At 50.5% G+C, this 26672-nt stretch overlaps 1 protein-coding gene and 1 non-coding gene across 2 annotated transcripts in view; one reads left to right on the top strand and one right to left on the bottom strand.

Annotated features, from left to right (window-relative positions):
• Nucleotides 1–659: 659 nt before the first annotated feature.
• NUP214 (nucleoporin 214) overlaps nt 660–26672 on the bottom strand; it is a 99590-nt gene continuing 73577 nt past the window's right edge. Inside the window, exons 29-36 of the mRNA XM_049772815.1 lie at nt 22708–24461; nt 20000–20070; nt 12549–12708; nt 7721–7873; nt 2920–3091; nt 1679–1818; nt 945–969; nt 660–693 (exon numbers count right to left, since the gene is read on the bottom strand). Coding sequence (XP_049628772.1) covers nt 660–693; nt 945–969; nt 1679–1818; nt 2920–3091; nt 7721–7873; nt 12549–12708; nt 20000–20070; nt 22708–24461 — 2509 coding nt within the window. The remainder of the gene's footprint in view (nt 694–944; nt 970–1678; nt 1819–2919; nt 3092–7720; nt 7874–12548; nt 12709–19999; nt 20071–22707; nt 24462–26672) is intronic.
• Nucleotides 20552–20658, top strand: LOC126010653 (U6 spliceosomal RNA). The gene has a single exon (XR_007496671.1). It is a non-coding gene; the product is annotated as a U6 spliceosomal RNA (small nuclear RNA).

Below are 26672 nucleotides of genomic sequence, written 5' to 3'. Positions count from 1 at the left end.
TGGACAGGCCCCCAGTTCCAGGACCAGCGCAGCCTCCTGCTGTAGTGGACCCCTCATTCCTCCCTGCTACTGCCCATGCCAAGGTGCCATTATGGCCTCACACACCTTTTAGGAGGCCACACCTATTGGTGCTTGGGGGCACTGTGAGGAGTGGAAAGAGGACACCTTTATCCTCTGTACTCTTGAGCCCCACACCTAGGTGGTCTTCTCTGGCTGGCTACTGCACTCTCTTGCACAGCCTCCTTCCTCCAAATCTGTCCCCTAGGGTATGAGGGGTCCTTTGTGGGATGATGAGCCCTGGAGGGTGGGAGGAAATGGGACAACTATCCTCTGGACCAGTGGCCTGCATTACCAAAGGCCCCATGAAGAGCAGGGCTGCACTGGTCGTACTCTCCGGCGGCACCCTTCCCAAGAGCCAGACGCTGGCAGACCCTTGGCCTGGCTGCGGCGACAAACTCATACCCGCCACGTACAAACACCATTTTAATGGCCACCCCCCACATCCCCACAGAGCCCACACAAGCGCTTGTGCATCTGCAGAACTGTGGGTCTCACTGTCCTTCCAGGCTGGATCTGTGTGAACGTGGTGGCATCTCAGGAAGGCAGAGTTGAGACTGGCTGGTCACAGAAGCTGAGGAGAACAGAACAGTGAGACCTGCTCAACTTCTCCAGCCGCCAAAGCCCTGGACGGACCTGCAAGGAAGAGACGGGAGGGGCGTCAGCAGTCCCCAGGGATGCATTGAGCCCGACTTCCGTTCCCAGCCCACACTCGGTATGTGCCTGGGTGGGCAGTGGCCAGCGGGGTCCAGTGCCTCCCCACAACCAGGGCACACTTTCAAAACCGGACAATCAAATGAAGAAAGAATACTGCACCCATGCAGTGCATCCACATCCAAAACGCTCCCATCCTTATCTGAGGGCTCCAACCAGAGATGCATACTTACGAGTTGGACGATCCGAAGCTGAAGCCTACAAAGGATAAAGGCCAAGGTCACAAAGGCTTGAGGCCCAAGGCTCCCCCCGACCCAAGCCCAGCAACTTGGTACCCTAGATCAGAGCAGGGACCCCGTTCATGTGTTCTGAGTCACTGGAACCAGCTGGGCCCACCCAGATGCTTGTGCGCCCTCTCTCCCTCCCCATCCCTTTCTCCCTTCCATCCCTCCCTCTCTTTCCCACCCCCACACTAGTTGGGCTGATGTCCTACTTCCTCTTCTGTAGGGCACAGGAGCAAACCTGGGTCCAGGCCCCACTTGCTGTCCATTGTCAGCCCTGCTATGTCTCCCTTTGTGCAAGGTCACAGCCATTTGACTCCTGAGTGACTGGGCCTTGGAGGGGATGGATGCTCAGGCTCCAGGTTGGCTGTTGGCACTCATCAGGCCCTGTGGCCATGCAGGGATCACTAGTAACTGCAGTGAGGTTGTGTTTAGGACATGCTAAACACAACCTTAGCTTAGCCCCTGTATTCTATTCTCTCTTGGGCCCCAGGTTTGGTATTTTAAACCAAGGTCTGGTAAGACAGTTATTATTTTGGTTTCTCAAGCCAGTTACTTCCTTATCTATCAGGGACCTGGGTATAGGGTGGTGGTCATAGGTCTGACTAAAGTCTACAGTGAGGGATGGTTTCTTCATCACCACTTTCAGCTCTTCCAGCTCACGCCGAGGTAGCCCAGCTGCCTACCTCCTCCACCAGTTCCAAAGCCAGAGAAGGCCCCGCTCTGGGTCCCGAAGCCAGAAGTCTGCTGGGACAGGGAGCCGAAGGTTGGGGCGTTCTGGTTGGCGAGGGTGCCAAAGGATGTGGTGTTGCTGCTGCTGCCAAACCTGGTTTGGTTAAGAATGGATGGTCAGTGCGGCCTCGAAGAAGAATGGGCTGGACCCAGTGCCAGCCTTCACCTCAGGTCTGGGGGACGGAGTCACGAGGACAAGGAGGGAAGGAAGCTGGAAAGTCTAGAACCAAGTGGCACCACCTTGTTAAAAGCCCACTTGGCCTCTTAGGCTTACAGCAGTTCGTGTATAGGGGTGACATCCCTCCTTGGCTCCACTCACTGGGACATGTGCTTGGCTCTGAGCACAGCTAATGGCCCTGTTGGGGCTGTGCAACATAGCCAGGGTGTCCAGGTCCTACTCTATAAATGCAAGAAGCCAGCCAGGAGGGGGGCTCAAGTGGGAGAAGCACTCCAAGATGGAACATAATCATTTTTTGACAAGCCTTTAAAAATAGGTGGTCTCAAGTGCAAGAGGTAAAGCTGAAGATGCCCCGCCAGCTGGGGGCTGGCTGTAAGTCTACCAAAGGCACACGATGATTCGGAACCTGCCTCCCCCATTTCCATTCCTAGAAACTGGCCAGCAGCTCCCGACTGGCCTCTCCGAACAGGCCAAGGTCTCCTTTTAAGATGAGGCGGCTGCTTTCTCTCACAAAGGTTCCATCCCAGGGTCCTCACTAAGCCCCCCAAACCCAGTCCTCAACCCCCAGCCTAGTCAACTCAAATAGACAGCACCGCCTCTGGGCCAGGCGCAGATCACCAGGACCGCGCAGTTAGTAAAGGTTATTTTCGCCTTGGGGTTTTGGCAACCAGACTGGATTTCCGGGGCTCTTAAAAGCAAATCCCGAATATGGCATTTTGAATGAGGATGAGCCTGTGCAGGAGAGGTGCTGAAAGTGGGGTTGCCAGCTCCCTCTTCGGGGAGGCTTCAGGAGGGAAATAGCCTGGAGGCTCACAGGAGGCCCCATGGGCGAGATGGCTGAGGCTAACCCAGAGGCTCCGGGGATTACACAAGGAAGAAACACAGCTTCCTTTGGGGGCAGAGACCCAGGAGCGACTTTTTGAAGGGTGCCTCTAGATCTCAGGGAGCAGGGACCATGTTTTTCTCTCCCCAAATAAGGGCCCGGAGCCCCTGGCTGGCCCAGGCCAGGTGCCTTACCCGAATCCTCCTGCGCTGGCAGCCGCTGTGCCCTCTCCGAACACTTTGCCTCCCGTCGAGCCCAGAGGGCTTGTAAAGGCTGGGGCTGAACCGAATGCTGGCACCCCTCCAAACCCAGGGGATCCCCCGAAAGTCGGAGGGCTGCCAAACACTGGAGCAGCACCGAAGCCACCTGAGCAAAACAGAGGCAAACAAACAGAAAGAGGGAGAGGAAGAGAAGAGAAGACAGTGAGCATGGGAAACCAAGGGAAGAGGAGAGGGAAAATAATGTTAGACTCATAGGCCAAGACCTTGAATGGCAACGCTTCTTTTCTTGGCCAATCTGCCATAAAGAAGGCGTGGGGTCCACTTAGGTGAGTTCTGGGGGGGTTCTTAGAAACTGGCAGACACCCATGGTCTCCAATCTCAGCTAGGAGCAATAGGACTGCCACCAAGAACAGCGGTTCCATCTGAGACCCTTCCATTCCAGCCCTGAACAGGAGGGCACTCCAGGCCAGTGGTGGAGTCTGGCACAAAAAAACTGTGAGGGGCTGGAGAGATAGCACAGCAGAAAGGCGTTTGCCTTAGACGCAGAAGGACAGTGGTTCTAATCCCGGCATCCCAATATGGTCTCCCGAGCCTGCCAGGAATCATTTCTGAGCATAGAGCCAGGAGTAACCCCTGAGCGCTGCCAGGTGTGACCCCCCCAACCCCCCCAAAATAAACAAAAACAAAAAACTGTGGGGGAACCAGTGATGAGAAGAGGCCCCAGCCCTGAGAAGAACTCAGGGCCTAGTGAGGTTGGAGTGGGCATGTGGCCAGGGGCTTTTTGTTTATTGATACCTGATGGCCTGCTCATGGCCCATCAATCCATGTGGATGGACTGACCGACCACCTGCAGGCCCAGGGCTTCATGGGCCTATGACATGCCTTTAGCTCAGCCAAGGGAAAGGGACATGGGGTTACCTACTGCTACAGAGGAGCCCAGACACATAGCTCACATGGACCCTGAGTGCTTCTGGCCTAGCAGCTGCAAGCTCCAGGGAAATGGGGAATGAGATCAGCAAGGAGCTCTTGGGGATCAGAGGATGGAGCAGGACTCAGGGCAGGATCACACCCCAGGCTTCTGGGCACTGTGGGAAGCCAGCACCACAGGCCCCACTGGACTGTGGTCCTGAGGTTCAGTCATTTGCTTTCTGGCAGCGGTGGCCACACACCTGAGAGGATGTTTATTTGCTAAAGCACACGTTTGGTTTCATGTTGTGTATTTTAAAACCGTCAGTGAAATTCCAAGCCACACAAATGAAGCCTGCTGGGTCGCAAATACAATGGGTTGGAAAAAGGCAAGAGCTACCCCCCTACCACTCCACCCCCTGTGAATTATTGAAGATGGCACTCAGATCCTATTTCTCTTTCTTCCCAGGCCCTATCTGGAGCCTTGTGCTCAGAAGCTTGCAGAGTTCTTGGTGAAGGAGAGTGAGAAATGAATGGCTCCATAATGGAGGAAGGACAGGACAGGGAGGACTCAATTACACTCCCACGCCCCCCTTCAAACAGCAACTTATTATAACTAAGGGACAGATCCAGGAAGGCCGCTGTGGTCCCGTGGGAGAAGCAACCAGTGATTAGATACCACAGACCCATCGCTTCCTTCTCTGGAAGAAACATAAACAGGCTAACCACCCGTCAGCGAACCAGTGCCAGCTCCCTCCGACCCTCTCATAACCTCGATCTGGCCTTGACAGGCGAGAACTCAGTCAGGAAGCTGGGAAGGCGAGGGTCTGAGAGACCCAGATCACCTATCCTGTGACTGGTAGGGTACTTGCAAGGGGTGAGTCCAGCCTTGAGGATACGGATGCTGCAGTCTTGTCTCTCCTCCGCCTTCTCTGAAATCCTCCCTGGTACCACTGACCTCTTAGAAAATTGGGATTTCTCAAACTCATCTAAACCACTGAACTAAAAATTAAAAATCTGAGGCTGAAAAGACAGGATAGTGGTGAGGGCATTTGCCTTGTATAGCTGACACGGGTTTGATCCCTGGCACCCCATGTGGTCCCCCTGAGCTTGCCAGGAGTGATTCCTGAGTGCATAGCCAGGAGTAAGCCCTGAGTACAGTTGAATGTGCCCCAAAACAAAAAGCAACCCCCTCCCAACCAAAATATGCAAATCCCCCTCTAAGAAAAGAACCATCCTTGGCATCTGGACTGGTTTGGTAGCCTGGTTACCCGTTCCATGCCAGCCTTTAACTGGCAGCCCCCTAGGAACTGAACACAAGCTCTAAAGCAGGGGCCGGCTCCAACCGCCTGACCTCCTCACCTCTGCAGCTTGCTCAAGCTCAGCATTGTATTGAGGGGAGGTAGAGGGGAATTTACTAGAAAAAACACACGGAAAGCGGGAGGATGCATTTCCTCTAAGACAGAAATGTTAGCTCAAATCAGCTGGGACAGGATACCTGGATAAAAAACATAGTTCCTAAAATAAAATAATCTTGATGACTAAAAATCAGATTTTTGTTGTTTTGGGCCAAAGCTGGCAGTGCTCAGACGTTACTCCTGGCAGTGCTTTGAGACCTTGTAGGATGCCATGTGCAAGGCAAACAACCTCCCTGTTGGATTACTGGATTCTACCTTACTCAGTATTAGCTCTCCACTCTAGGATATGGCCTGGTTCTTGCTCAAGAAAAGCCTGGGTCTCAGGAAAGCTGGGGCTTTCTCTGGTCCTCTTCCACTAAGCTACCTGCCTCTTTAGGAGCAGAAGGCTAGCACGTTGAAATTCCTCAACCAGTTTTTAACCCCTTGCACTGTGTGAGTTATTTCCTGTGTCAGTGTTTGTTTCCAGACCCATGACTCTCTAGGTCCTGGTTTTGGAGCCTGAGGCTTCTTTCTCGTCTCCCTAGTGGACTATCAGTTTTCGTTGGGCCACACCTGGTAATGCTCAGGGGTTCCTCCTGGCACTGTGAGCAGGAATCACTCCAGATGGTGTTTGGGGGAATCACATGGGGCCAGGGATCGAACCAAGGTTGGCCATGTGCAAGGCAAATGCCAGCTATATTATTGCTCAGACCAAACAATGAGAAGCTTTTGTTTTTTGAGCCATACCCGGCGGTGCTCAGGGGATCATATGGGTTGCCGGGATTCGAGCCACTGATATCCCTGGGTCAGCCGCTCGCAAGGCAAATGCCCTACTGCTGTGCTATCTCTCTGGCCCCACAATGAGAAGTTTTTAATAAGACATTGTTTGTCTCTATGTACTGGGACCAAGGGTCCCTCTACATATCAAGAGACCATCTAGGGCAAAAACAATAAATCCCCCCCACAATCCCTACCACTCTGCTGCCAAGATGGGTCCTGCAGACCTGGTAAAGCCATCTGTGATCCAGCTGCTGGAACCTTTGGTGCTTACCTGCCTACTTTCCCAGGGATCTGCCTCCTCCTTACCACTGCAGCACACACTTTACTATAGAGATGCATCCTGGCCCAAGGGACTGGGCTTCAGGAGTTTCTCTCAGCGAAGACCCATCTGCCTTCACTCAGTTTTCCACAGGACGGGGCTGCTGCAGACTTTCCACATCCCCTCGGAGCCCATAGGAGTGGAGTGTGGGCTCACAGGACCATCTCCATTTGTTCAGATGCCCCATCATGGGGCTGAGGGCTGCTTCTGGACTGAGCACAGAGGCAGGAACAGTAGTGCTGCAGGGTGTGTCTTCTATATCTCCCACAGCCCCTAACTGTGAAGAATAAAACCAAACCCTAAAGCCATTTCCCGCTAGTCAGTCCTCCCACATCAGAGGAACGCAGGAGGCAAGCATGTGTGCGTGCGTGCGTGTGTGTGTGTGTGTGTGTGTGTGTGTGTGTGTGTGTGTGTGTGTGTGTGAACTGTTCCCCTGGCATGGCTGTGGGAGTCCACTTTGTAAGTATAAGCACCCTATGTGAGTTTCTTCCTCATGTTCTGAGCCAGACTACACGGTAGGGAACAAACACATGAACAAGTGTTTAATACTCCCAAGTGTCTGGAGCGGGGCTGGACTGAGAGCACAATGGGTAAAGCATTTTTGCCTGGAAAGTTGTCGATCTCAGTTTGATTCTGGGTTCAATCGCTGGCATCCCTCCTGGTTCCCCGAGCCCACCAGGAGTGATTCCTGAGCACTGCTAGGTGTAGTCCAAAAACAGAAACAAACAAAACATCAAAAACCAACAAGTGTCCGGGGTCTCAACTTGAGTATAACAAAGCAGCAAAAAATACCTTGCATGGACAAGTTTGGGCTTCAGCCTTGGCAACGAAGCTGAGCTTATTCTAGAAAGGTGGAGCTGTCCAAAGGACTAGAACAGCCACAGGGGTTTCACTCAGTCTACACAGGCAGCCCCATGAATACCGACTATCAGATACTTGCTAAAGGTTGCTGTCTGAGCAGCGTTGAGGAGGGTAAGAAACATGCCTGATGCACCTGGTTGTGAGGACAGAGCTGGAAGCTGCAGAGTATGCACTTGTACCCACCCACACGCAGAGCACTCCTGGCATGCTGTACTCCAGGGAGAGAACCCATCTGGGGGACAGACAGAATGGGGTCACCACAGATACCCCACAGACCTGTGTGCCTTGTTAATGGGAATGGGCTGACTTGGGTGGGCGGAATTGCTGACCTATGCACTGCTTTCTTCCCTAAGAGAATCCCTCATCTACCAACTCACGTGACACAATTCAACGCTCTTGAATCTGTCCCAGAGACCCAGACCAATGTACCATGCTCCATAAATAGTGTGGAAGGCTGAAAGCAGGTGCCTTTGACCACATGCCCTTCTTCCTCCTGCCCGAGCCCCCCTACCTGTCTTACTGGGCGTGGAGAAGCCGAAGCCCTGGGATGCCACGCTGCCACCCCCAGAGCTGAATGTGCCCGTGGGCTTCTGTTCTCCGAACGAGGAGCTGGTGAAGCTGCCGAACGTCTTGGCACCGCTGTTCCCGAACAAGCTGGAGGTGTCTGGGGAGGAGAACAGGTTGAGGGGGTTGTTCTTCAGGAGAGATGCAGGCCAATAGTCCTCACTCTACTGTAATATGCAGGAAGCCTGGCCCTAGACTTCTGGGTACAAGCTGAGGGGGGCAAATAGAGGCAGTACCAGGATACGGGGAGAGGTGCCTCAGCAGGGTTCCCTCTGTCCCTTGACCATCAGGCCAGTAGTGTCACCTCACATGGGAATTATACCCCCTGCTGTCTATAGAGGCGTCAAGCGACAGGGCTTCGGGCACTGAGCATCTGCAGTTTAGCTGGCACACAGTCTGTGTCCTGTGCTCCCAGCACACATGGCACAGCCACTGCCTCTGCTCTGCCTACTACCCTGGGGCTGGGGTCACTGAACAAGGATGGGTCAGTCTTCAGGTGTTGTTTCCTCCTCCTGAGAGACTCCCATAGCCCGCCATCATCTGATCCTATCTTGGTGGTCCCCCTCAGCTTCAGGAAAAGGGACACTTCAAAACCAAGATGGCGGAGCCAAAGTGGTAGTACAGGTGGTAGGGCATTTGCCTTGGTGTGCTAACCTAGGATGGACCACTGTTTGATCCCGAGCCAGGAGCGATTTCTGAGCACATAGCCAGGAGTAACCCCTGAATGTCTCCAGGTGTGGTCCAAAAACCAAAAAATAAAAAACAAAACCCAAGATGGCCCGAATGCTATTGTTATGAGCCTGGCAAATCTGACAGAAAATACAGGAATGGCCAAAGCTATATATATATATATATATATATATATATATATATATATATATATATATATATATATATATATATATATATATATACACACACACACTTGGATATTAGTACTAGTAACCGGCAGCCCTGAGACAGCCCACACCCACTCAAGCAGGCACAGACTGTCAGCTCTTCAAGAGGCACAACTCTGACATGGCCTGAGTGCTAGGACCAGGAGGCAGGGAAGGTGCTCAGGTGAGCCATGGAGAGCGGCTGTCACCGTGGCAAGCAGTCACCGGGACTCCTTAAGAGTCCCAATCTTGGGGCCGGAGAGATAGCATGGAGTTAAGGCATTTGCCTTTCATGCAGAAGGTTGGTGGTTCGAATCCCGGCATCCCATATGGTCTCCTGAGCTTGCCAAGAGCGATTTCTGAGCATAGAGCCAGGAGTAACCCCTGAGCGGTGCTGGGTACGACCCCCCCTCTAAAAAAAAAAGTCCCATCTTGTGAGCACCTGCACTTTCAGGGCTTTCAAGGCATAATCCAGGGAAGTTACTTGGCCTCAGGGTCACCTATTTCCAGGCATAATGACCTGGAACCAGGGACTGCGTGGCCTTGTTCTGTGCAGTGATGGAGAACTGGGAGATACACCAGATGCCTACAGAGGCCCAGTCACTCCTTTGCCATTGGCCAGTTTCAGCTCTCAATGGGTAGTCTCCTGCGCTCCACACCAGAGTACTTTACTGCCACCACAGTAGGTGCTGGAGACCCAAACCAGGTGTCTCTGAACTGGTGCTGACACAGAATTTCAAGAACAGAGGCCACAAATTTGACTTGATTGGTGCTGAAAACACAAGAATTCTACATCAGAAATAAATTCTAGGAGAGACTCAGAACAGAGGTGAAAGGCTTTTCTGGCAACATTACTTCTGAGCAGCCGGGAGAACAATGAGTCTCTAAGCTTCTTGCTCCCTTATCTCCTGAAGAATTCTAGGTCTCTAGTCCAGGGTGCCTGCAGTGTACCAGGACAACCCAGGTTCAATTTCTCAAGCTCCAAAGGCTCCAAAGCTCCACTAGGAGTGATCCTTGAGAAGAGTCAGGGGTAACCTCTGAGCACTGCAGGATGTGATTCAAAAACAAACAAACCAAACATGAAAAGAATTCTTTGTCTCGAGCTAGAGCACAGTGTGGGGGGTGTTTGCCTGGCACATGGGTGACTAGAGTTCAATCCCCAGCATCCCATTGGATTCTGAGTTCTTCGGGAGTGATTTCTGAGGGCTGAGCCAGGAGCAACCCCTGAGCCCACTGGTTGTGGCCCAAAAGCAAACAAACAAAAAGTAACAAGAATTCTGTGTTAAGGTGCTGGGTGCATCCTGGCAGCATGTGTGTCGCAGTCACACTGGCTTAAAATACCCAGGAACTGTGAGGGACGGAGGAGAGAGAGTTAAGACACAACCACCTAGCTCTGGCCCCCATGGCTGCTGTCAAGGTCAAATGAGAAGTCACTGTGCTTTTTCGGGTATGTGGTCTCACACCATTCCTGCCACAGCCCACAGCAAATAGGGCAGGAAAGGTCCTTTCCGTTTAGCATCAGTCAGAGGAACAAAAGGGCTCACGAGGTGACTACTGCCCTGTGGTGTGAAGTGGACAATGTTTCGCCCAGGGGAATCTCTAGCTGCTCATACCTGCCTTAGTCTTGAGGTGAGAGGCTCTTGCTCCCTTCACTAGCAAACCAGCTGGAAGTGGGTGTGTTTTTGTGTGTAAATGGGACATGACAGGAGATACACACACTGGCACAAGACACACAGCTCTTAGTAGTGCTCAGGAGAGGGCTTTGGGTGTGATAGGCCTATGCGTGGTCTCAAGTATGAGTTGCTTTGGCCACCAGACATGCTCTTGGCCACACTCAGAGCAGGTGTAGTGCTGTGTGCATGCCAGTCAGCATTCCAGCCTTTTGAGCCTGTGGACCTGGTGTGTTATCTAGTGCCTGCCTTGTGCCAAAGGCTGCATGTAGTCCATGCAGGGTAGAGCCAGGTGGGTTCACTGCCTTGTAGCTTCTGACAGTCACTCATCAGTCTGCTATCCACCATGGCCTTGCTTCCTGGATGGGAAACATAGACTTACTAGAACCATGTTTTCAAAGTGTGCTCTTGGAGCCCTTAAATTCTGTGCTGCCAACCTAGGAAAAGGGGAACCCACCTCCCCCCAGGAGCATGGGCTCTGTGGGAGTGCTCATCTCAAATCAGTTTTGAAAATGCCCAAGAGGCTTGACTGCATTCTAAGTTCTAGGCTGACTAAAAGCTCAAGAATAAAAAATAACTGATTCCGGACCGGAGAGATAGCACAGCGATAGGGCATTTGCCTTAAAAGCAGCTGATCCAGGATGGACGATGGTTCGAATCCCAGCATCCCATATGGTCCCCCATACCTGCCAGGAGCGATTTCTGAGTGCAAAGCCAGGAGTAACCCCTGAGCATGGCTGAGTGTGACCCCCCCCCCCAAAAGAAAATGATTCCATGGGGCTGGAGCAAAAGCACAGTGGTAGGGCATTTGCCTTAAATGCGCCAACCCGGGACAGACCCCGGTTCAATTCCTGGCATCTCATAAGGTTCCCTGAGCCTGCCAGGAGGGATTTATGAGCGAAGAGCCAGGAAAAACTTTTGAGCACTAGGTGTGGCCTGCCCCCCACCCCCAAAGAATAAAGATGTCTGATTCCAGAGCCTTGAAAATCAAGAGTGGAGCTGACTTTGCTTCCATTTCACAGGTCAGATAGGACAGCAGAGGGGCAGCAGCATAAGTATAAAGGCATAGGACAGGGTGGCTCAGTAGCTCTCCTCTCCTATATGCACTTGCCTGCTTGCAGAGCATTGGTATTTGATTCACCCACACTGAACACTCTGGTGTGGAGAAGCTTCCTATGTGGTCAAGAAAGAGAAGATGAAGATGAACCTTTCCTGGCTCCATTCAGCCTTCACTAGCAACAGGATGCCTATATTTGGGCCGTTGTTCTTTTTTTTTTGGCCACACCCAGCAGTGTTCAGGGCTTATTCCTGGTTCTGTGCTCAGGAGGGTCTCTGAGGACCCTAGGGGATGCCTATTTGTTTAGATTTAAGCAGATTTATTTTGGCTTCTAACCACAAACCAACAAAAGGGTTTTCAAAATCAATTGGAGAAGAAGAAAGCACCAGTATAAAGACAAGAGCTTTGGATCAAACAAAAATGAGGATATGATAAATGATGAAGGGTTCAGCTTTTGGGGAACACTTTCCTCCAATAACTGAATGTCAGAGCAAATTCCAAGACCCTGTGGATGAGAACATGACCACTCCCTCTCCGACCACACCCAGCAGCCCCATTCCCATCATGCCCAGGGGGCCTGCATTCACTCCAGGACTAAGTGGCACCATGCTGGGTCTTGAGAAACAAGGAGAAGAATCAACATAGCCTCTGCCCCATATGGCTTATTTTTTTGAGGGGGACGAAGGGAAGGGTTCTGGTCCATACCCAGTGGTGCTCACGAGTTACTCTTAGCTCTGCACTTAGAAATTTCTTCTGGCAGGCTTGGGGGGACCACATAAGATGCCAGGGATTGAACCTGGGTAGGTCAGGTGTAAGGCAATTGCCCTCCCTGCTGTGCTATTGCTCTGGCCCTTTCTTTGATAGTTTTGTTTGTTTTTGGGTCACACCCAGCAGCGCTCAGGGGTCACTCCTGGTTCTACGATCGGGACCATATGGGATGCCAGGATTCAAATCGTCTTCTGTATGCAAGACAAACGCCCTACCTTCATGCTATCTCTCTGGCCCCTCTCTTTGATGTTTTTTTATGATTCCTAAGGATGAGTCCTCAAAAAACCTACAACTGCCCTCCAGACAGATCTCCTTGTTTTGGGGACTGCCCAGATGACTCCACCAGGAGATGGCAAAATGGTACTGGGGGATGGAGGGTCCAGGGAAACTTCCTTCACTTACTTGGGGTGGCAGCAGCAGCTCCAAAGCCCCCGCTGGCTGAGCTGAATGGGTTTTTGTTGGCTGCATCCTGGCTGGGTTTCCCTCCAAGGCCACTGAAGAAGCCTCCGCCTCGCCCGGCACTCCCTGAGCCAAACACACCACTGCTGGATGATGAGGCCGGCTGCAAAACAAAAGGGCAGGAAACGGGACAGGAGGAGAGGTTAGCGGGAAGCGGTCAGCCAAGGCTGTGTCTCCAGCTGGGCAGAGCCTGGGCCCAGGGAAGCAGCAAAAGGCCTCAGTCTGGTATAGACACTGCTCCAGAGGTGCTGGTTTCCAGACAGGACCTGCTTACACCACGGTCCTAAGTTTTCAAGCTAGTCCGCCTTCATGGTTATCGGATGCAAAATGTGATTTACGGATGGTGGGAACATCTAAACATTCATCTATCCTCTTTTTTTTTTTTTTTTTTTTTTGGTTTTTGGGCCACACCCGTTTGACGCTCAGGGGTTACTCCTGGCTATGTGCTCTGAAATTGCCCCTGGCTTGGGGGGACCATATGGGACGCCGGGGGATTGAACCGTGGTCCGTTCCTTGGCTAGCGCTTGCAAGGCAGACACCTTACCTCTAGCGCCACCTTCCCGGCCCCTCATCTATCCTCTTGCCCACACTCCACTGGCCACAATTACTGGGAAGGGGACTTATGTTCCCTCCCCCCATAAAAGCACTGAAAAACATTTCTAGCCCCTCACGAGAACCACTTATTTTGATGAAGCAAGTCATTTGGCCAAACTCATCAGCAAGGGCTGCTAAATGATGTACATGGTTTTTTCTCCCAATTTTGCACTTTTATTTCGTAATGACTTTCCCAGGGCTTCAGAAAGCAGCTTGAATTAGTGGCATTGTTGAAATGATGACCACAGCTGAATTTCCGTCCGAGTTTGCAAATCTCCTGCTAAGAGGGTGCTGGAAGGCTGGGCCTCGTGCGGGCGCCGAACTGCGGCAAGCAGCAGGCACTTCATCTCTGTCTCCCTGTTCCTTTTCATGAAGGCTAATGCAAGGCTTGAGGGACCACTCACTGCTACTATTAGGTAAGTGTAACATCTCCTTGGCTGACATTGGAGCAAAGATGGATCTCTGGAAATGGGTCACCATGCAGAGGAACCTCCCTAGAGAAACTTTAAAGACAGAAACACACACACACACACACACACACACACACACACACACACACACACACACGAAGACAACGACGGGATGCAGAGCACTGAAGGAGTAAAATGGGGATCAAAAGTCAACCACAAATCAGGAGTGAATTAAACAAGCTAAGAATATAATGTACTTTGAAATAGCCCTGAAATAGAATCCCAGGCACAAGAACTGGCTGCTGGTTAGTATTTCACACCGATAACAGAGCCCAATGACTGAGCCCTTCCACCTTGATTCTCTGAGGCTTTCTAAGAGGGTCCAGTAACGCTACAAACTCATAGCCCTCAGAGCACTATGTGAGTCCCCTTGGGGTGCAGCTGTGACGCTGGACACTAAAGTCTGCTTGAGAAAATAGGAGTACTGGGGCCGGGAAGGTGGCGCTAGAGGTAAGGTGTCTACCTTGCAAGCGCTAGCGTAGGACGGACCTCGGTTCGATCCCCCGGCGTCCCATATGCTCCCCTCAAGCCAGGGGCGATTTCTGAGCGCCTAGCCAGGAGTAACCCCTGAGCATCAAACGAGTGTGGCCCAAAAACCAAAAACCAAAAAAAAAAAAAAAAAAAAAAAAAAAAGAAAATAGGAGTACTCACTCTTGCATGCTCAGAGAGGAAGGATAATCACTGAGTGCTGAGTGGAGGGCTGGGTCTCGACCTTCAGCCTGCAGATAGGTACTAGGACAGGAGCTATGGGCTGAAGGCCCTGGCTTCAAGTATTTGTTTAGAAAGTGCTGGGGCCAGGATAAGCCTCCCAGGAGCCCAGGAGCTTCAGGCAATGGAAGGCAACATTACATAGTTTCCATTTTCCAGTCTGGCCTTTAGCTCCTTTCTCTTAACTATCATAACAGAATCAAAAACAAATTTACTCTGTGTTCAGGAGTGATTGGATCCTGGTAGTGCTTGGGATACTACTATTTGTGGCCTGGAATTTCATTAGGGTCAGTCACATGCAAGGCAAGTGCCCTACCTGCTGTACTTTCTGGTCTTTTCTTCCCTTTAAGGAGGATGATTCTTATTTGTTTTTGAACCATACCCAGCAGTACTCAGGGCTTTCCTGGAGGGGTCTGTGTACAATATGAGATTGAACCCATGTGAGCCACATGCAAAGCAAGTGCTCTACCAGTTGAACTCTTGCTCCAGGCCCAAAGGAGGATGGGGATAGACAGGGTCTGCACAAGGAATTTCTCCCTATCTGGATTTAGAAAGTGCCTGTTTGCTATGATTTGGTGGGTTCCTGTTAGGGTCTGAGAGCACTCAGTATTTTCCCATGAGCATGAACGGCATAATGTTTCTACATTGCTGCCCCCCTGAAAGTTCTGATTTTCACAATGCTCATCTTGTGAACATCATAGTCCTCAGCACTGAAGATACAGCCCTGCTTTTAATATGTAAGGTCCAAGAGTTCCTAGAAAGCATCTCTGCTGTGGCTATCATTTCCTTTCACAGCCCACTAACTTTCCACTGGAGAAAGTTACACATTTCCCTATCCACCTGAGTGCGGATGTTTTGGGCTTGGCTTATTAAAACTGTCCTACCCTGGTGCACACGCACATGAATTTTGCTAAATACACAGAGGCAAGAAACTACTAGTCTTTTGTCTCCCCACACCCTGCAATGCCTAGAACTTACTCATGGCTCCCTGCCCAGGATCACTCCTGACTGTGCCAGGAAACGAACCCAGGTTGGCTGCATGCAATACCAGTGTCTTACCAGCTGTTCTCTCTCTCCAGGCCTGGACTAGCTCATAGCAAACTCTCCCAGAGAGGAGGGGCGGGTGAGGCCTACTTGCACTGGCAGGCTAAGCAGAGAACTGGACAGAGGGACTGTGCCAGGATTTGCACTTTGCAACTTTACAGGAATGTGCCCCCTGCTTTTAACTTGAATCATTAATAATATATGTTCATTGTCCCTTGAACTTTCCTTAGTAATTTTTATTTTGGTAAAATAAAATTTATCTTTTAAGTTCTTTTTTTTTTTTTTTTTGAGGTCATACCTGGCAGTGCACAGGGCTGACTCAGGGATCACTCCTGGCAAGGCTCTGAGGATTGTATGGGGATCATATGGGATCGAAGCTGGGTCAGCGACGAGTAAGGCAGATGTGAGTGTTATCTCTTTAGGCATTTATCCCTTTTAGCATTTCTTTTTTTTTTTTTTTTGTTTTTTGTTTTTTGTTTTTGGGCCACACCCGTTTGACGCTCAAGGGTTACTCCTGGCTATGTGCTCAGAAATCGCCCCTGGCTTGGGGGGACCATATGGGACGCCGGGGGATCGAACCGAGGTCCTTCCTTGGCTAGCGCTTGCAAGGCAGACACCTTACCTCCAGCGCCACCTACCCGGCCCTCTTTTAGCATTTCTTAAAACACGTAATTCAGCTGTATTTCATATTCACACATGTGAAATATTCTTCCTTTTTAAAAAAAACTTTAAAAAAAAACCCCACATCATTACTATTTTTACTTTCAGAGCTCAATTTTCACATCTAACTTTAGAATGTTCAAGTTGTCTAACGGTACTTGAGAAGCCACCTGAGTACTCCATTTCTCAGGTCTTCCAGGTAAGCACCACTCGGAAAGTTGGGCTGTTATCTGACGCCAACGAAAGGTACCCACAGCACCCCCCCCTGCATCTGGCTCCTTCAGCTGAATTCTGTACAGGGGCTTCACCAGCACTGTTCTATGTGAGCAGAATCTTTTCTTTCACAGCTTTGTAGTGCTCTACTGGAGAAGACAATTTGCCTTAGCTCATCAGGGCTCGGATCGCCTCCTCCCAGCTGTTGTGACTATGTTGCGGTGCACATTCGCACCCATGTTTTCTGGGGAGCAGAGGCCTTCATTTCTGTTGGTCACAGACGCAGCAGCAGATGTGCTGGGTCAGGCGGGATTTTAAGCATCTCCTTTTGATACTACCAGATGGTTTTGCAAAGGGTCAGATGAATTTCTACTCTCGAGTCCACGAGGAATGTTCGACTATTTCTAGTTGCTCCACCTCCTGTGCAGGACCACTGTGTCAGCTGTTTCCATTTTAGTCACTTGGGTGCGGGTACAGTTTGGTTCCCATTGTTTTTCTATTCTGAATCCAGCTGCTCTGTGGGTATACAGCCTTAACTTTCCTAACTTCATGGCTTTTTTACCCAAAAGCTGGTTATTTTGGTGAGATCAAACATTTTTTTTTCTCCTTAGAACTCTTTCAAATTTCTATCAGGTATGCTAGGTAAGAATTCTCTCAGTGGAGCTGGGCCAGCAGCACAGTCAGCAGGTAGGGCATTTGCCTCGACATGGCTAACCTGGGTTTGATCCCCAGCATCTCATATGGACCATTGAGCATCACCAAGACTGATCCCTTAGTATAGAGCAAGGAATAAGCCCTGAGTGTGTCGGGTGTGACCCAAAAAACACAGATACACACAGACACACAAAAGAATTCTGTAAGTTTAAAAACAAATATGAGGCCAGAGCAATAGTAGAGTAGGTATCCCTCTTGTCTTGCATAAAACCAAGCTGGGTTCAATCCCTGGCATCCATATGGTTCCCCTCCATGGTACCTTCAGGAATAATTCCCAAGTGCACAGCTAGGAATAATCTCTGAGCATCATTGGATGTGGACCAAAACCAAAACCAAAACCAAAAAAAAAAAAAAAAACAAAAAAAAAAAAACAAACCCAACATGGACTCCTCTCAATTAAAAATTGAGCATTCATATGACCCAGAAATTCTGGGCATCTAACCCCAAAGCCCCCAAATTCTAATCTTTTGTGCTCCTATGTTCACTGCATTATATCATGAGAGCCAAAATTTGGAAAGAGGGGCCGGAGAGATAGCACAGTGGTAGGGCGTTTGCTTTGCACCTGACTGACCCAAGACAGATGGTGGTTCGATTGACAGCATCCCATATGGTCCCCTGAGCCTGCCAGGGGCGATTTCTGAGCTCAGAGCCAGGAGTAACCCCTGAGTGCCACTGGATATGGCCCTCAAACCAAATCCAAACAAACAAATAAACCCCCAAAATATCCCAAACCCCCCAAAAAACCCCAAATCTGGAAAGAACCCAAGTTTGTTTTGTTTTTTTGGGCCAACCCACTGGCACTCAGGGTTTATTCCTTGCTCTGTGCTCAGAAACGGCCCCTGGCAGGCTTGGGGGACATATGGGATGCCAGGAATAGAATGCAGGTTGGCTGAGTAGAAGGCAAATGCCCAACCACTGTGCTATCTCTCCAGCCCCTGGAAAGAACCCAAATGTCCGAGAATACATGACTGGAAAAAGAAACTATGGTGCAGATACAGAAAGAAATTGTACTTGGCTAAAAAAAAAGGACAGAACTATGCAATTTTCTGCTCTGTGGATGGAAATTGAGGGGCTCATACTGAGTGAAATCAGCATGAAAGACAGAGACAAACACAGAAGTGTCTTTCTCACATGTGAAATCAAAGCTGCACAGTAGGAGAATAACTACTGGTCAAAACTCACAGAACCTAGGAGGTGATCTATAGAACTGAGCTTTCCATGGCAGTGAGAGAGAGAGGGTGTGTGTGGGTGTGTGTGTGTGTGTGTGTGTGTGTGTGTGTGTGTGTGTGTGTGTGTGTGTGTGTGTGTGTGTGTGTGTGTGTGTGTGTGTGGGCACAGAAGGCAGGTAGAGTGACAGTGATGGAGGGAAATGGACACTCTAGTGGGGGTATGTATTATTCCTCTGATTACAGTATAAAATTTGTATATCATGGGGCCAGAGCTATAGTACAGTAGGGAGGGTGTTGTTCTTGCCTGCAGCTGTCCCTGGTTCAGTCCCCACCATCCTATGGTCCCCAAAGCCTATTAGGAGTGATTTTTGAGTGCAAAGCCAAGAGTAACCTGAGTTCAGCGTTGACGGGTGTGACTCAAAACCAAATCAAACCAACAAACAACAATAAAGTAAATCACCATGGCTTCAAATGCCTTGATTTTTCATATCTATAGAAATATGCCCTCCCTTCGCTGTTGCTGCTCGGCTGGCTGTGGTGTAAATGCCAATCCCTTGAGGCACTGGGCGACGTAGTCAGCAACTTTTCCCTGCCCACAGGGAAGTCAGGGATTTGAACATGTGAATCAGTAGTCAGTCACTGCTACTGCGTACCAAGCTTAAGAAATTCTCAGGGCCCGGAGAGATAGCACAGTGGTGTTTGCCTTGCAAGCAGCCGATCCAGGACCAAAGGTGGTTGGTTCGAATCCCGGTGTCCCATATGGTCCCCCGTGCCTGCCAGGAGCTATTTCTGAGCAGATAGCCAGGAGTAACCCCTGAGCAATGCCAGGTGTGACCCAAAAACCAAAAAAAAAAAAAAAAAAAGAAATTCTCAGATGGACTGTGGTTCTCACTGCCAAGGCCCTGAAGTTGGCCGTAAGGAAACTGAAGGTAAGCAGCTGATTTTCTTCTTTTATCATTGAGATTTGTCGTGTAGATTGGCAGGTCTTTAACTGTTAGATCTTAGAGGAGTTACCAGCTGTGCATGCATGTGTGCATGCAGGGTTTTGCTTCTAGTGGTGTCCTGGGCCAACTCATGGTGCCAGGAATTGACTGGGTAAACCTGCACTTGCTGACCGAGTGGCCTCTTTGGCAGAACCAGTTTTCTTTGCTTCGGTATATTCTACTTCTAGCTGCTGAGTTTTTGAATCTGGGTTATAGTTTTGGAAATTATAGCTCAGTTTTATCAGAATTTTATTTTTCTGGAGCGATATCTATCAGGCAGGGGGTTTGCCTTGCCTGTGGCTGACCTGGGTTCGATTCCCAGCATCCTATATGGTTGCAGAATCATAGTCCATGGGAAAAGTCTGCCTAAAAGGCAGGCAGAAAATCACTAGAAATAGGCCAGTGTTGCTAAACAGTTTTTCCTAGACAATTAAATAAAACTGGGAAATCCAAGAGGAAACTAAGCTTTCTGTATCTCTAAAACATAAAAAAAAAAAAAAAAAAAAAAAAAAAGACAAAACTTAAAAACCACATTGGGGAAGAGTTGGGGTCACTTAGGCAATGGGAAACATGGTTTCCATTTGCACTGAATCTACACTGAATGGGCACAAATAAAACTAAGCACACTGGGGCTGGAAAGATAGCATGGAGGTAAGGCATTTGCCTTTCATGCAGAAGGTCATTGGTTCGAATCCCGGTGTCCCATATGGTCCCCTGAGCCTGCCAGGAGTGATTTCTGAGCTTGGAGCCAAGAGTAACCCCTGAGCATTGCCAGGTGTGACCCAAAAACCAAAAACCCCCCAAAAAAAAACAAAACAAAACTAAGCACACATATTTACCTGACCAAAAACTGTTCCACCAGGGCTGGCTGCTTGACCAAAGAGAGAACCAGTATTACTAGATCCAAAGCCTGTTTTAAAAAAAAAAAAAAGTGTAACTCAATTGAGTGATATGCATTTTATAACATCAATATTATTTAGCAACACTGAAAGATTCAGATTAAGATACCCAACAATAAATCTCTAATAAAGCATATTTCCCTGTATACAAAGGTGGAGAAAAATGATAACTAAATAACTTAAAGGCAAACCCTACATATATGTGGAATGAGAAGCTGGTCAAGCTGGTTTTGCTCAGGCTGGAGAGATATTACAGGTGCTTCCCTTGCATGTGGCCGACCCTGTTGGATCCCCAGCACCGTCTATAGCCCCCTGAATCCACCAGCCGCTACTCCTAAGCATTGCCAGGCATAGTTCCTGAGCACAACTAAGTATGGCCCAGAAACCCAGTAGCACCATCCCTCACCACAAAGCAGCTCTATTCTCAGAGTAGCTTTCCCCTCCATCATAAGCTGGCAAGAAGTCTCCAGTTAACTATAAAATATTGTGAATGTGCTCACTTCGGCAGCACATATACTAAAGTTGGAACGATACAGAGAAGATTAGCATGACCCCTGCGCAAGGATGATATGCAAATTAGTGAAAATATTAAAAAAAATAGGGGGCTGGCGAGGTGGTGCTAGAGGTAAGGTGTCTGCCTTGTAAGGGCTAGCCAAGGAAGGACCGAGGTTCGATCCCGGTGTCGCATATGGTCCCCCCAAGCCTGGGGCAATTTCTGAGTGCTTAGCCAGGAGTAACCCCTGAGCAAATGGGTGTGGTCCGGAAAAAAAAAAGGGGGGGCCGGAGAGATAGTGCAGTGGTAAGGCACTTGCCTTGCATGCAAAAGGACGGTGGTTTGAAACCCGGCATCCCATCGCCTGCCGGGGGCGATTTCTGAGCTTAGAGCCAGGAGTAGCCCCTAAACGCTGCCGGGTGTGACCCAAAAACCAAAAAAAAAAAAAAAAAAAGTGACTATTTTTTGGGGGCTACACCTAGTGATACTGAGAGATTTTTCTAGCTCTGTACTCAGGGTGAGGGTGCCCCAAGTGCCTGGGACAGTGCTTGGAGGACCATATGGGGTATCAGGGATTGAACCTGGGTCAACCACATCCAAGACAAGGGCCCTCCTCACTGTATAATTGCTTTGGCCCTATTACAAATGTTTCTATTCTCCTATTCTCTCAAATCCCAAATTTTCTCAAATGCAAAGTATCAGGGTGGGGTAGGTCATTGTTCCAGGTACCTAATGTGCCAGGGTGAAATGGGGTCTGGGAAACCATGGAGCACATGGTCCCAAACACGAGCTGGCAGATGGGAGGTTGTGTTCACTGGCACTGATTAGATAGGAGCCAGAGGGGAGGTGGCCCAGGCACCAATCCACACAGAAACTAGCAGGAACCTGAGCATGGCCAGGCTTTACGGCTCAAACTATAAAAGAAACACAAAGTTGGGTCAGACCAATAGTAAAGTGGGGAGGGCACTTGCCTTGCACATGGCCAACCTAGAATGAATCTAGGACATTCCATATGTTCTTCCAAGTCTGCTAGGAGTAATCCCTGAGTACAGAGCCAGAAGTCAGCCCTAAGCATCTCCCCTGACAAAGTTTTTAAAGATTGTTTTCAGTTTCTGAACAACTAGAAAATAGTTTTTGTTTTTTTTGGGCCACATCCGTTTGATGCTCAGGGGTTACTCCTGGCTAAGTGCTCAGAAATTGGCCCTCACTTGGGGGGACCATATGGGACGCCAGGGGATCGAACCTCGGTCCTTCCTTGGCTAGCGCTTGCAAGGCAAACACCTTACCTCTAGCGCCACCTCTCCGGCCCCACTTCTAGTAGTCTTATGCGACCAATATGGGTACCAGAGATTCAACCTGGGTCATCTACATGCAAGGCAAACGCCTTACCTGTTGTACTATCATTCCAACCTCAATACTTTCTATTCTCCTGTCTTTTTGGGGGTGGGTAGGAAGCAATCACACCTGGTGGTGCTCAAGGGACCGTATAGGGCAGGGGTCTCAAACTTGCAGCCCATGGGCTGTTTGCGGCCCTCCGTACAACATTTTGTGGCTCTGCCCTAGAGGAATCTTTTTTTGTTTTGTTTTAGTTGTTTGGGTCACCCCCCCCCCCAATAGTCAAGGCTTACTACTGACTTTGCACTCAAGGATCACCCTGACTTTGCCTCCTGCGGCCCCCAGGTAAATTGAGTTTGAGATCCCTGGTATAGGGTCATGGGAAATTGAACCTGGGCCAGCTGCAGGGAAATGCCCAACCCACTGTACTATCACCAGGTCAATTGAATTTTTGACACATAAAAACAGAATAAAAATAAGAGAAGAAAACCCCGAAGTGACTCAAGAGTCAGTACTGCCTTCCAAGGCAGGAGGGTGTCTCAGGGTGGGGATGTGAGAGGGGACGGACACTGGCAGAACAGTGAGGGTAGATGTGGAGCTTGGAGCTCTACACTTGGCACTCCAGGACAGTAGGTCAGTTCGTGGACGCTGGGAGAGTGGCAGCTGTCTGAGGCAAGTGATGCTGAGAAGCAGGCCTACTGCCAGTGACCATACTGAAGGCTTCCTGTGCTCACGGGGTCGCCCTGCCAGACACCCACTGACCTTTTGGTCCTATTTCCCCCATTTAGTCACCAGGTCAGGGTCCCGTCCCCAGTCTTACCTGAAGCCTGGCAGAAGCTGAACCCTGATGGGGACGCTGTGGTGGTGGTGGCTGATGCACTGCCGAACACAGAGCCCCCCTGCCCAAAGCTGGGGCTTTGGCCAAAAGCTGGGGTGCTGCTCTGGCCAAACAGGCCCCCCCCAGAGCTGGCAGAGGACTGTCCGAAGGAAAAGGAGGTGGAGCTGCTGGAGCTTGAGGCAGCCCCAAAGACACTCCCGCTGGTTGATGACGGGGTAGAGGCAGCTGCCTGCCCAAACGCTGGCACGGAACTGAACCCTGGCTGCGAGAAGGAAAAGCCACTAGCCGGGCTGCTAGTAGCCTGCCCAAAGGCTGGGGCCTGTCCGAAACCCTGTCCAAATACCCCGGTGGCTACCGTGCCGAAGGCTGGGCTGCCAAAGCCGGAGCTGCTAACTGGGGCCGTGCTGGCTGCCGTGCTGGCTATGCTACTGGTTTGTGGCCCGAACAGGCTCGGTGCCGTGCTATCGGCCCCCTGCCCAAATACGGGGGCCACTGACGGGGCTGTGGCAGTATTGGGGGTGAGCTGACTGAACGCGGAACTGGAGCTGGCAGGTGGTGGCTGGGAAAAGACAGAGGTGCCAGAAGTGGCTGCCCCGAACACTGTTGTCTCTGTCACGGGGGTTGGTGCAGCAGTGGAGACCGCAGTGGAGGTGGGGGTGAGCGCGCTGGATGTGTCTGCAGGCGCTGGGACAGTACTTGGGACTGTGGTAGTTGTGGCAGCAGCCGGTTCGAGTCCTGCAAGAGGTGCAGCTGGTGGCTCAGTCTTGACCTGAGGAACCCCAGGAGCAGTGGCTGGGGTTTCTGCCACAGGAGCCACGAGAGCAGGGCTGGGTGCCTGGAGGCTGTTGTCTACTGGAGGGCTGAGAGCAGCTTCTTTTTTCTCGGGTGTCTGCACGAGGGCCGGCAGCTGCTCTGGGAGCGAGGTGGCTGGTGCTGAGACTTCATTGCTGCTTGGTTTCTCAGGCAGATCTGGCGTTGGGGCCTCCTCTGTGGTTTTACTAGAGGCAGTGGGCAGGCTGGGAGCAGCTGCTGAACTCAGGAGGTCCCCAAAGGTCAAGCTGGGGAAGGAGGTGGGAAGGTCTGAGGCAGTGGTGACTGGCAGCGGTGCAGCAGCAGGCTCTGTATTACTGGCCTGCTGGTTTCCAAATGTAAAACCAGTCTTGATCCCAGTTGGGGTGGGCCCTCCAAAGCTGACCACGCCTGAGGGTCCTGTGCTGGCGGGGGGCAGACTGCCAAAAACCCCGGTTGAGGAGCTGCTGGTGCTGGTGGCTGTGGCTGGCGCTACTGGCACAGCAGGCACAGAGGTCACAGAGGGCTCCGTGGGCTTGTCCAACACTGAGGGACCAGTAAAACTAAACCCTGAGGGGCCAGAGGCGGTCTTGATAGGCTGTGCACCCGATAGGCTTGGTGGGGGCGTTTTGCTGGCCGACTTGGTGGTAGTGTCCTCTGTGTGGCCAACTCGCAGTCCTGAAAAGCTCCCCAGGGTCTCCCCACTCAGAGGACCTGGAAATAGCTCTCCCACCTTGACCAGTGGAGTTTCCAGCTTGCATGAGGTTGAAGAGAAAGGAATTATCACAGGCTTGCTCGGCAACGGTGCTGCCTCACTGAGAGAGGTTACGGTGGCATCCGCAGTGAGTGGTTGGAGCCCTGAGGGAACTGGGTTGTCCGGGGCACTCTCGTAGAAGGGCCTGCCTCCCCCGTCAACCACAAGGGCCTCCGGGGCGACGAAATCTTTTGTGTAGGTGGTAGGCCCTAGCCAAAAAAAAGAAAGTGGCTGAGAGGTTGGATTTGGCAGAAGGTATTTAAACACATTTCCCCGACAAAGTCTCACCTCCCCCGGCACAGATAGGGACAGCAGGTTCTAATGCACTTCTCCTTGGGGACAGAGCAGAGCACTCTCCAGAGAAACATGGTTCCATGTGAGGGAGCTCACCATGGTGTACAAGAAAGGTTTGTTTTACAGAGAAGGTAATCACAACAAAGATGCCATAGCTAGAGAATGGGAAACTAACATATCATCCCAGGAACCTAAACAGGCGTCAGCCCTCCCTGTCCCTGTATGGACTTCATTAAAAATCTGTGCGGGTCTGCAGAGTCCAGGCTTGATGTAGAACAGCGCAACTTCCCTCAATTTCTACAGGCAGCTAAAGTACAGCACACAGTCATTTTAACTGACTTCCCAGCACTCCTCAGGTGCACTTTTGGTGGTTTTCTGTTTTGAGGGATGGGATGGGGGAACCAAGGGGAGTTTCAGGCCACACATGATGGGCTAAGAGAATGGAAGTGCTGGGCTGGGGCTTAAGCCCAGGGATCCCACATGCAAAGCACGTTCTCCATGTGTGGCTCTCAGGTCCTCAGTGAATTACTTAAGAATGATCCAGGCAGAAGGACATGAGGCTCTGGAGCTGGGGGACTCTGGGAGTTGGATTATGTTCAGGGTCTTGTAATGGAAAAAGTCCAGAGAAGAGAGCTGTTCACTGTACTCTTTCTTGTGGAGTTGATACGAGGTTCAATGAAACAACATATGTAGAGTTTAAAACTTGATACTCAGACCGTAAAGTGAGTGGAGCCCTAAGGGTTTACTGTTGTTTGGACTCCACACTGGCCTCCAAATTCAGGTCACCAGACTGTGAGAAATGCAAAGTGTAACTTCCAGAAAACCTGGTCTCACTGCTTTGGCGGGGACAGGACTGCTGCTCAGTCTCCTTATTTCAAGTGTTTATGTAAAGCCATTCACTCAAGTTATTTATGACTCTAGACAATTCCTTTTCTTTTCCTCTCTGACCGTTTTAGATCACCGAGTTGTTTTTTCCTCCAGGAAGTGAGGCAGGAGAGGAGGTGTGTCTCAAGGGCATCCTGCCACGTTTGAGCGTTCAGAGGTTCAGATAGCAGCTCCAGAGGCGCTGCTCTGGAGGGGAATAGCGGTAATGACCTAATACAAGTGCTCGAGAGAGCTGGGTTAGGACAGCCAGAGCATTGGAGCTATCAGTGCCCTCATCTCTCAAGCCATGTGAGGAAATGCCCTTCTGACAAAGACCTACTACTGGGGTCATGCATAGTCTTCTCTCCAAAATGTGTATCAGATGACTAGAGGAGAGAGGGGAGAGGGTCACTGTGTTGTTATTTGCAGTGGGAAAAACTAAATAACCTGCGACAAAAGGGTGAATGGTAACAAAATAATGGTATTTCCACAATATAAGAATAATGTCGGGGGCCGGGCGGTGGCGCTGGAGATAAGGTGCCTGCCTTGCCTGCGCTAGCCTAGGATGGACCGCGGTTCGATCCCCCGGCATCCCATATGGTCCCCCAAGAAGCCAGGAGCAACTTCTGAGCGCATAGCCAGGAGTAACCCCTGAGCGTCACAGGGTGTGGCCCAAAAACCAAAAAAAAAAAAAAAAAAGAATAATGTCGCTATTAAAAAATGACACTTCAACATCTTCAATTGGAAGGACAGGACAGTTCACAAGACACTGTGCTCAATGAACTCAACGAAACCTACAGGAGTGGGGGCAGAGAAGTGGCGCTAGAGGTAAGGCGTCTGCCTTGCAAGCGCCAGCCTAGGACAGACTGTGGTTAGATCCCAGTGTCCCATATGATCCTCCCAAGCCAGGGGCGATTTCTGAGTGCATAGCCAGAATAACCCCTGAGAATAACCCCTGAGCGTCAAACAGGTGTGGTTCAAAAACAAAAAAAAAAACAAAACCCTACCAGGAGGAACTACATCAGAATTGCAGTGGCAATGGTTGTGAGGGGCACAGTGTATGATTCTATTTTTTGGGGGTGGGGATGGGGAGCTAGTCACACCAGTACAAGTAACCAGCTCTCCATTTAGGAATTACTCCTGGTGGTTCTTGGGGGAACCTTCAATGGGATACCCAAATCAGGTCAGCCAAGTGCAAGGCAAACAACATCCCAGCTGTACTTACTACCTATTCAGTCCAGAATCA

Source organism: Suncus etruscus, chromosome 5 (genome assembly GCF_024139225.1).
Source record: "Suncus etruscus isolate mSunEtr1 chromosome 5, mSunEtr1.pri.cur, whole genome shotgun sequence".
In the NCBI taxonomy this organism is placed as follows: Eukaryota; Metazoa; Chordata; class Mammalia; order Eulipotyphla; family Soricidae; genus Suncus; species Suncus etruscus.
Note: the sequence above shows the minus strand (reverse complement) of the source record. Positions and strands in the feature narration are given on the sequence as shown.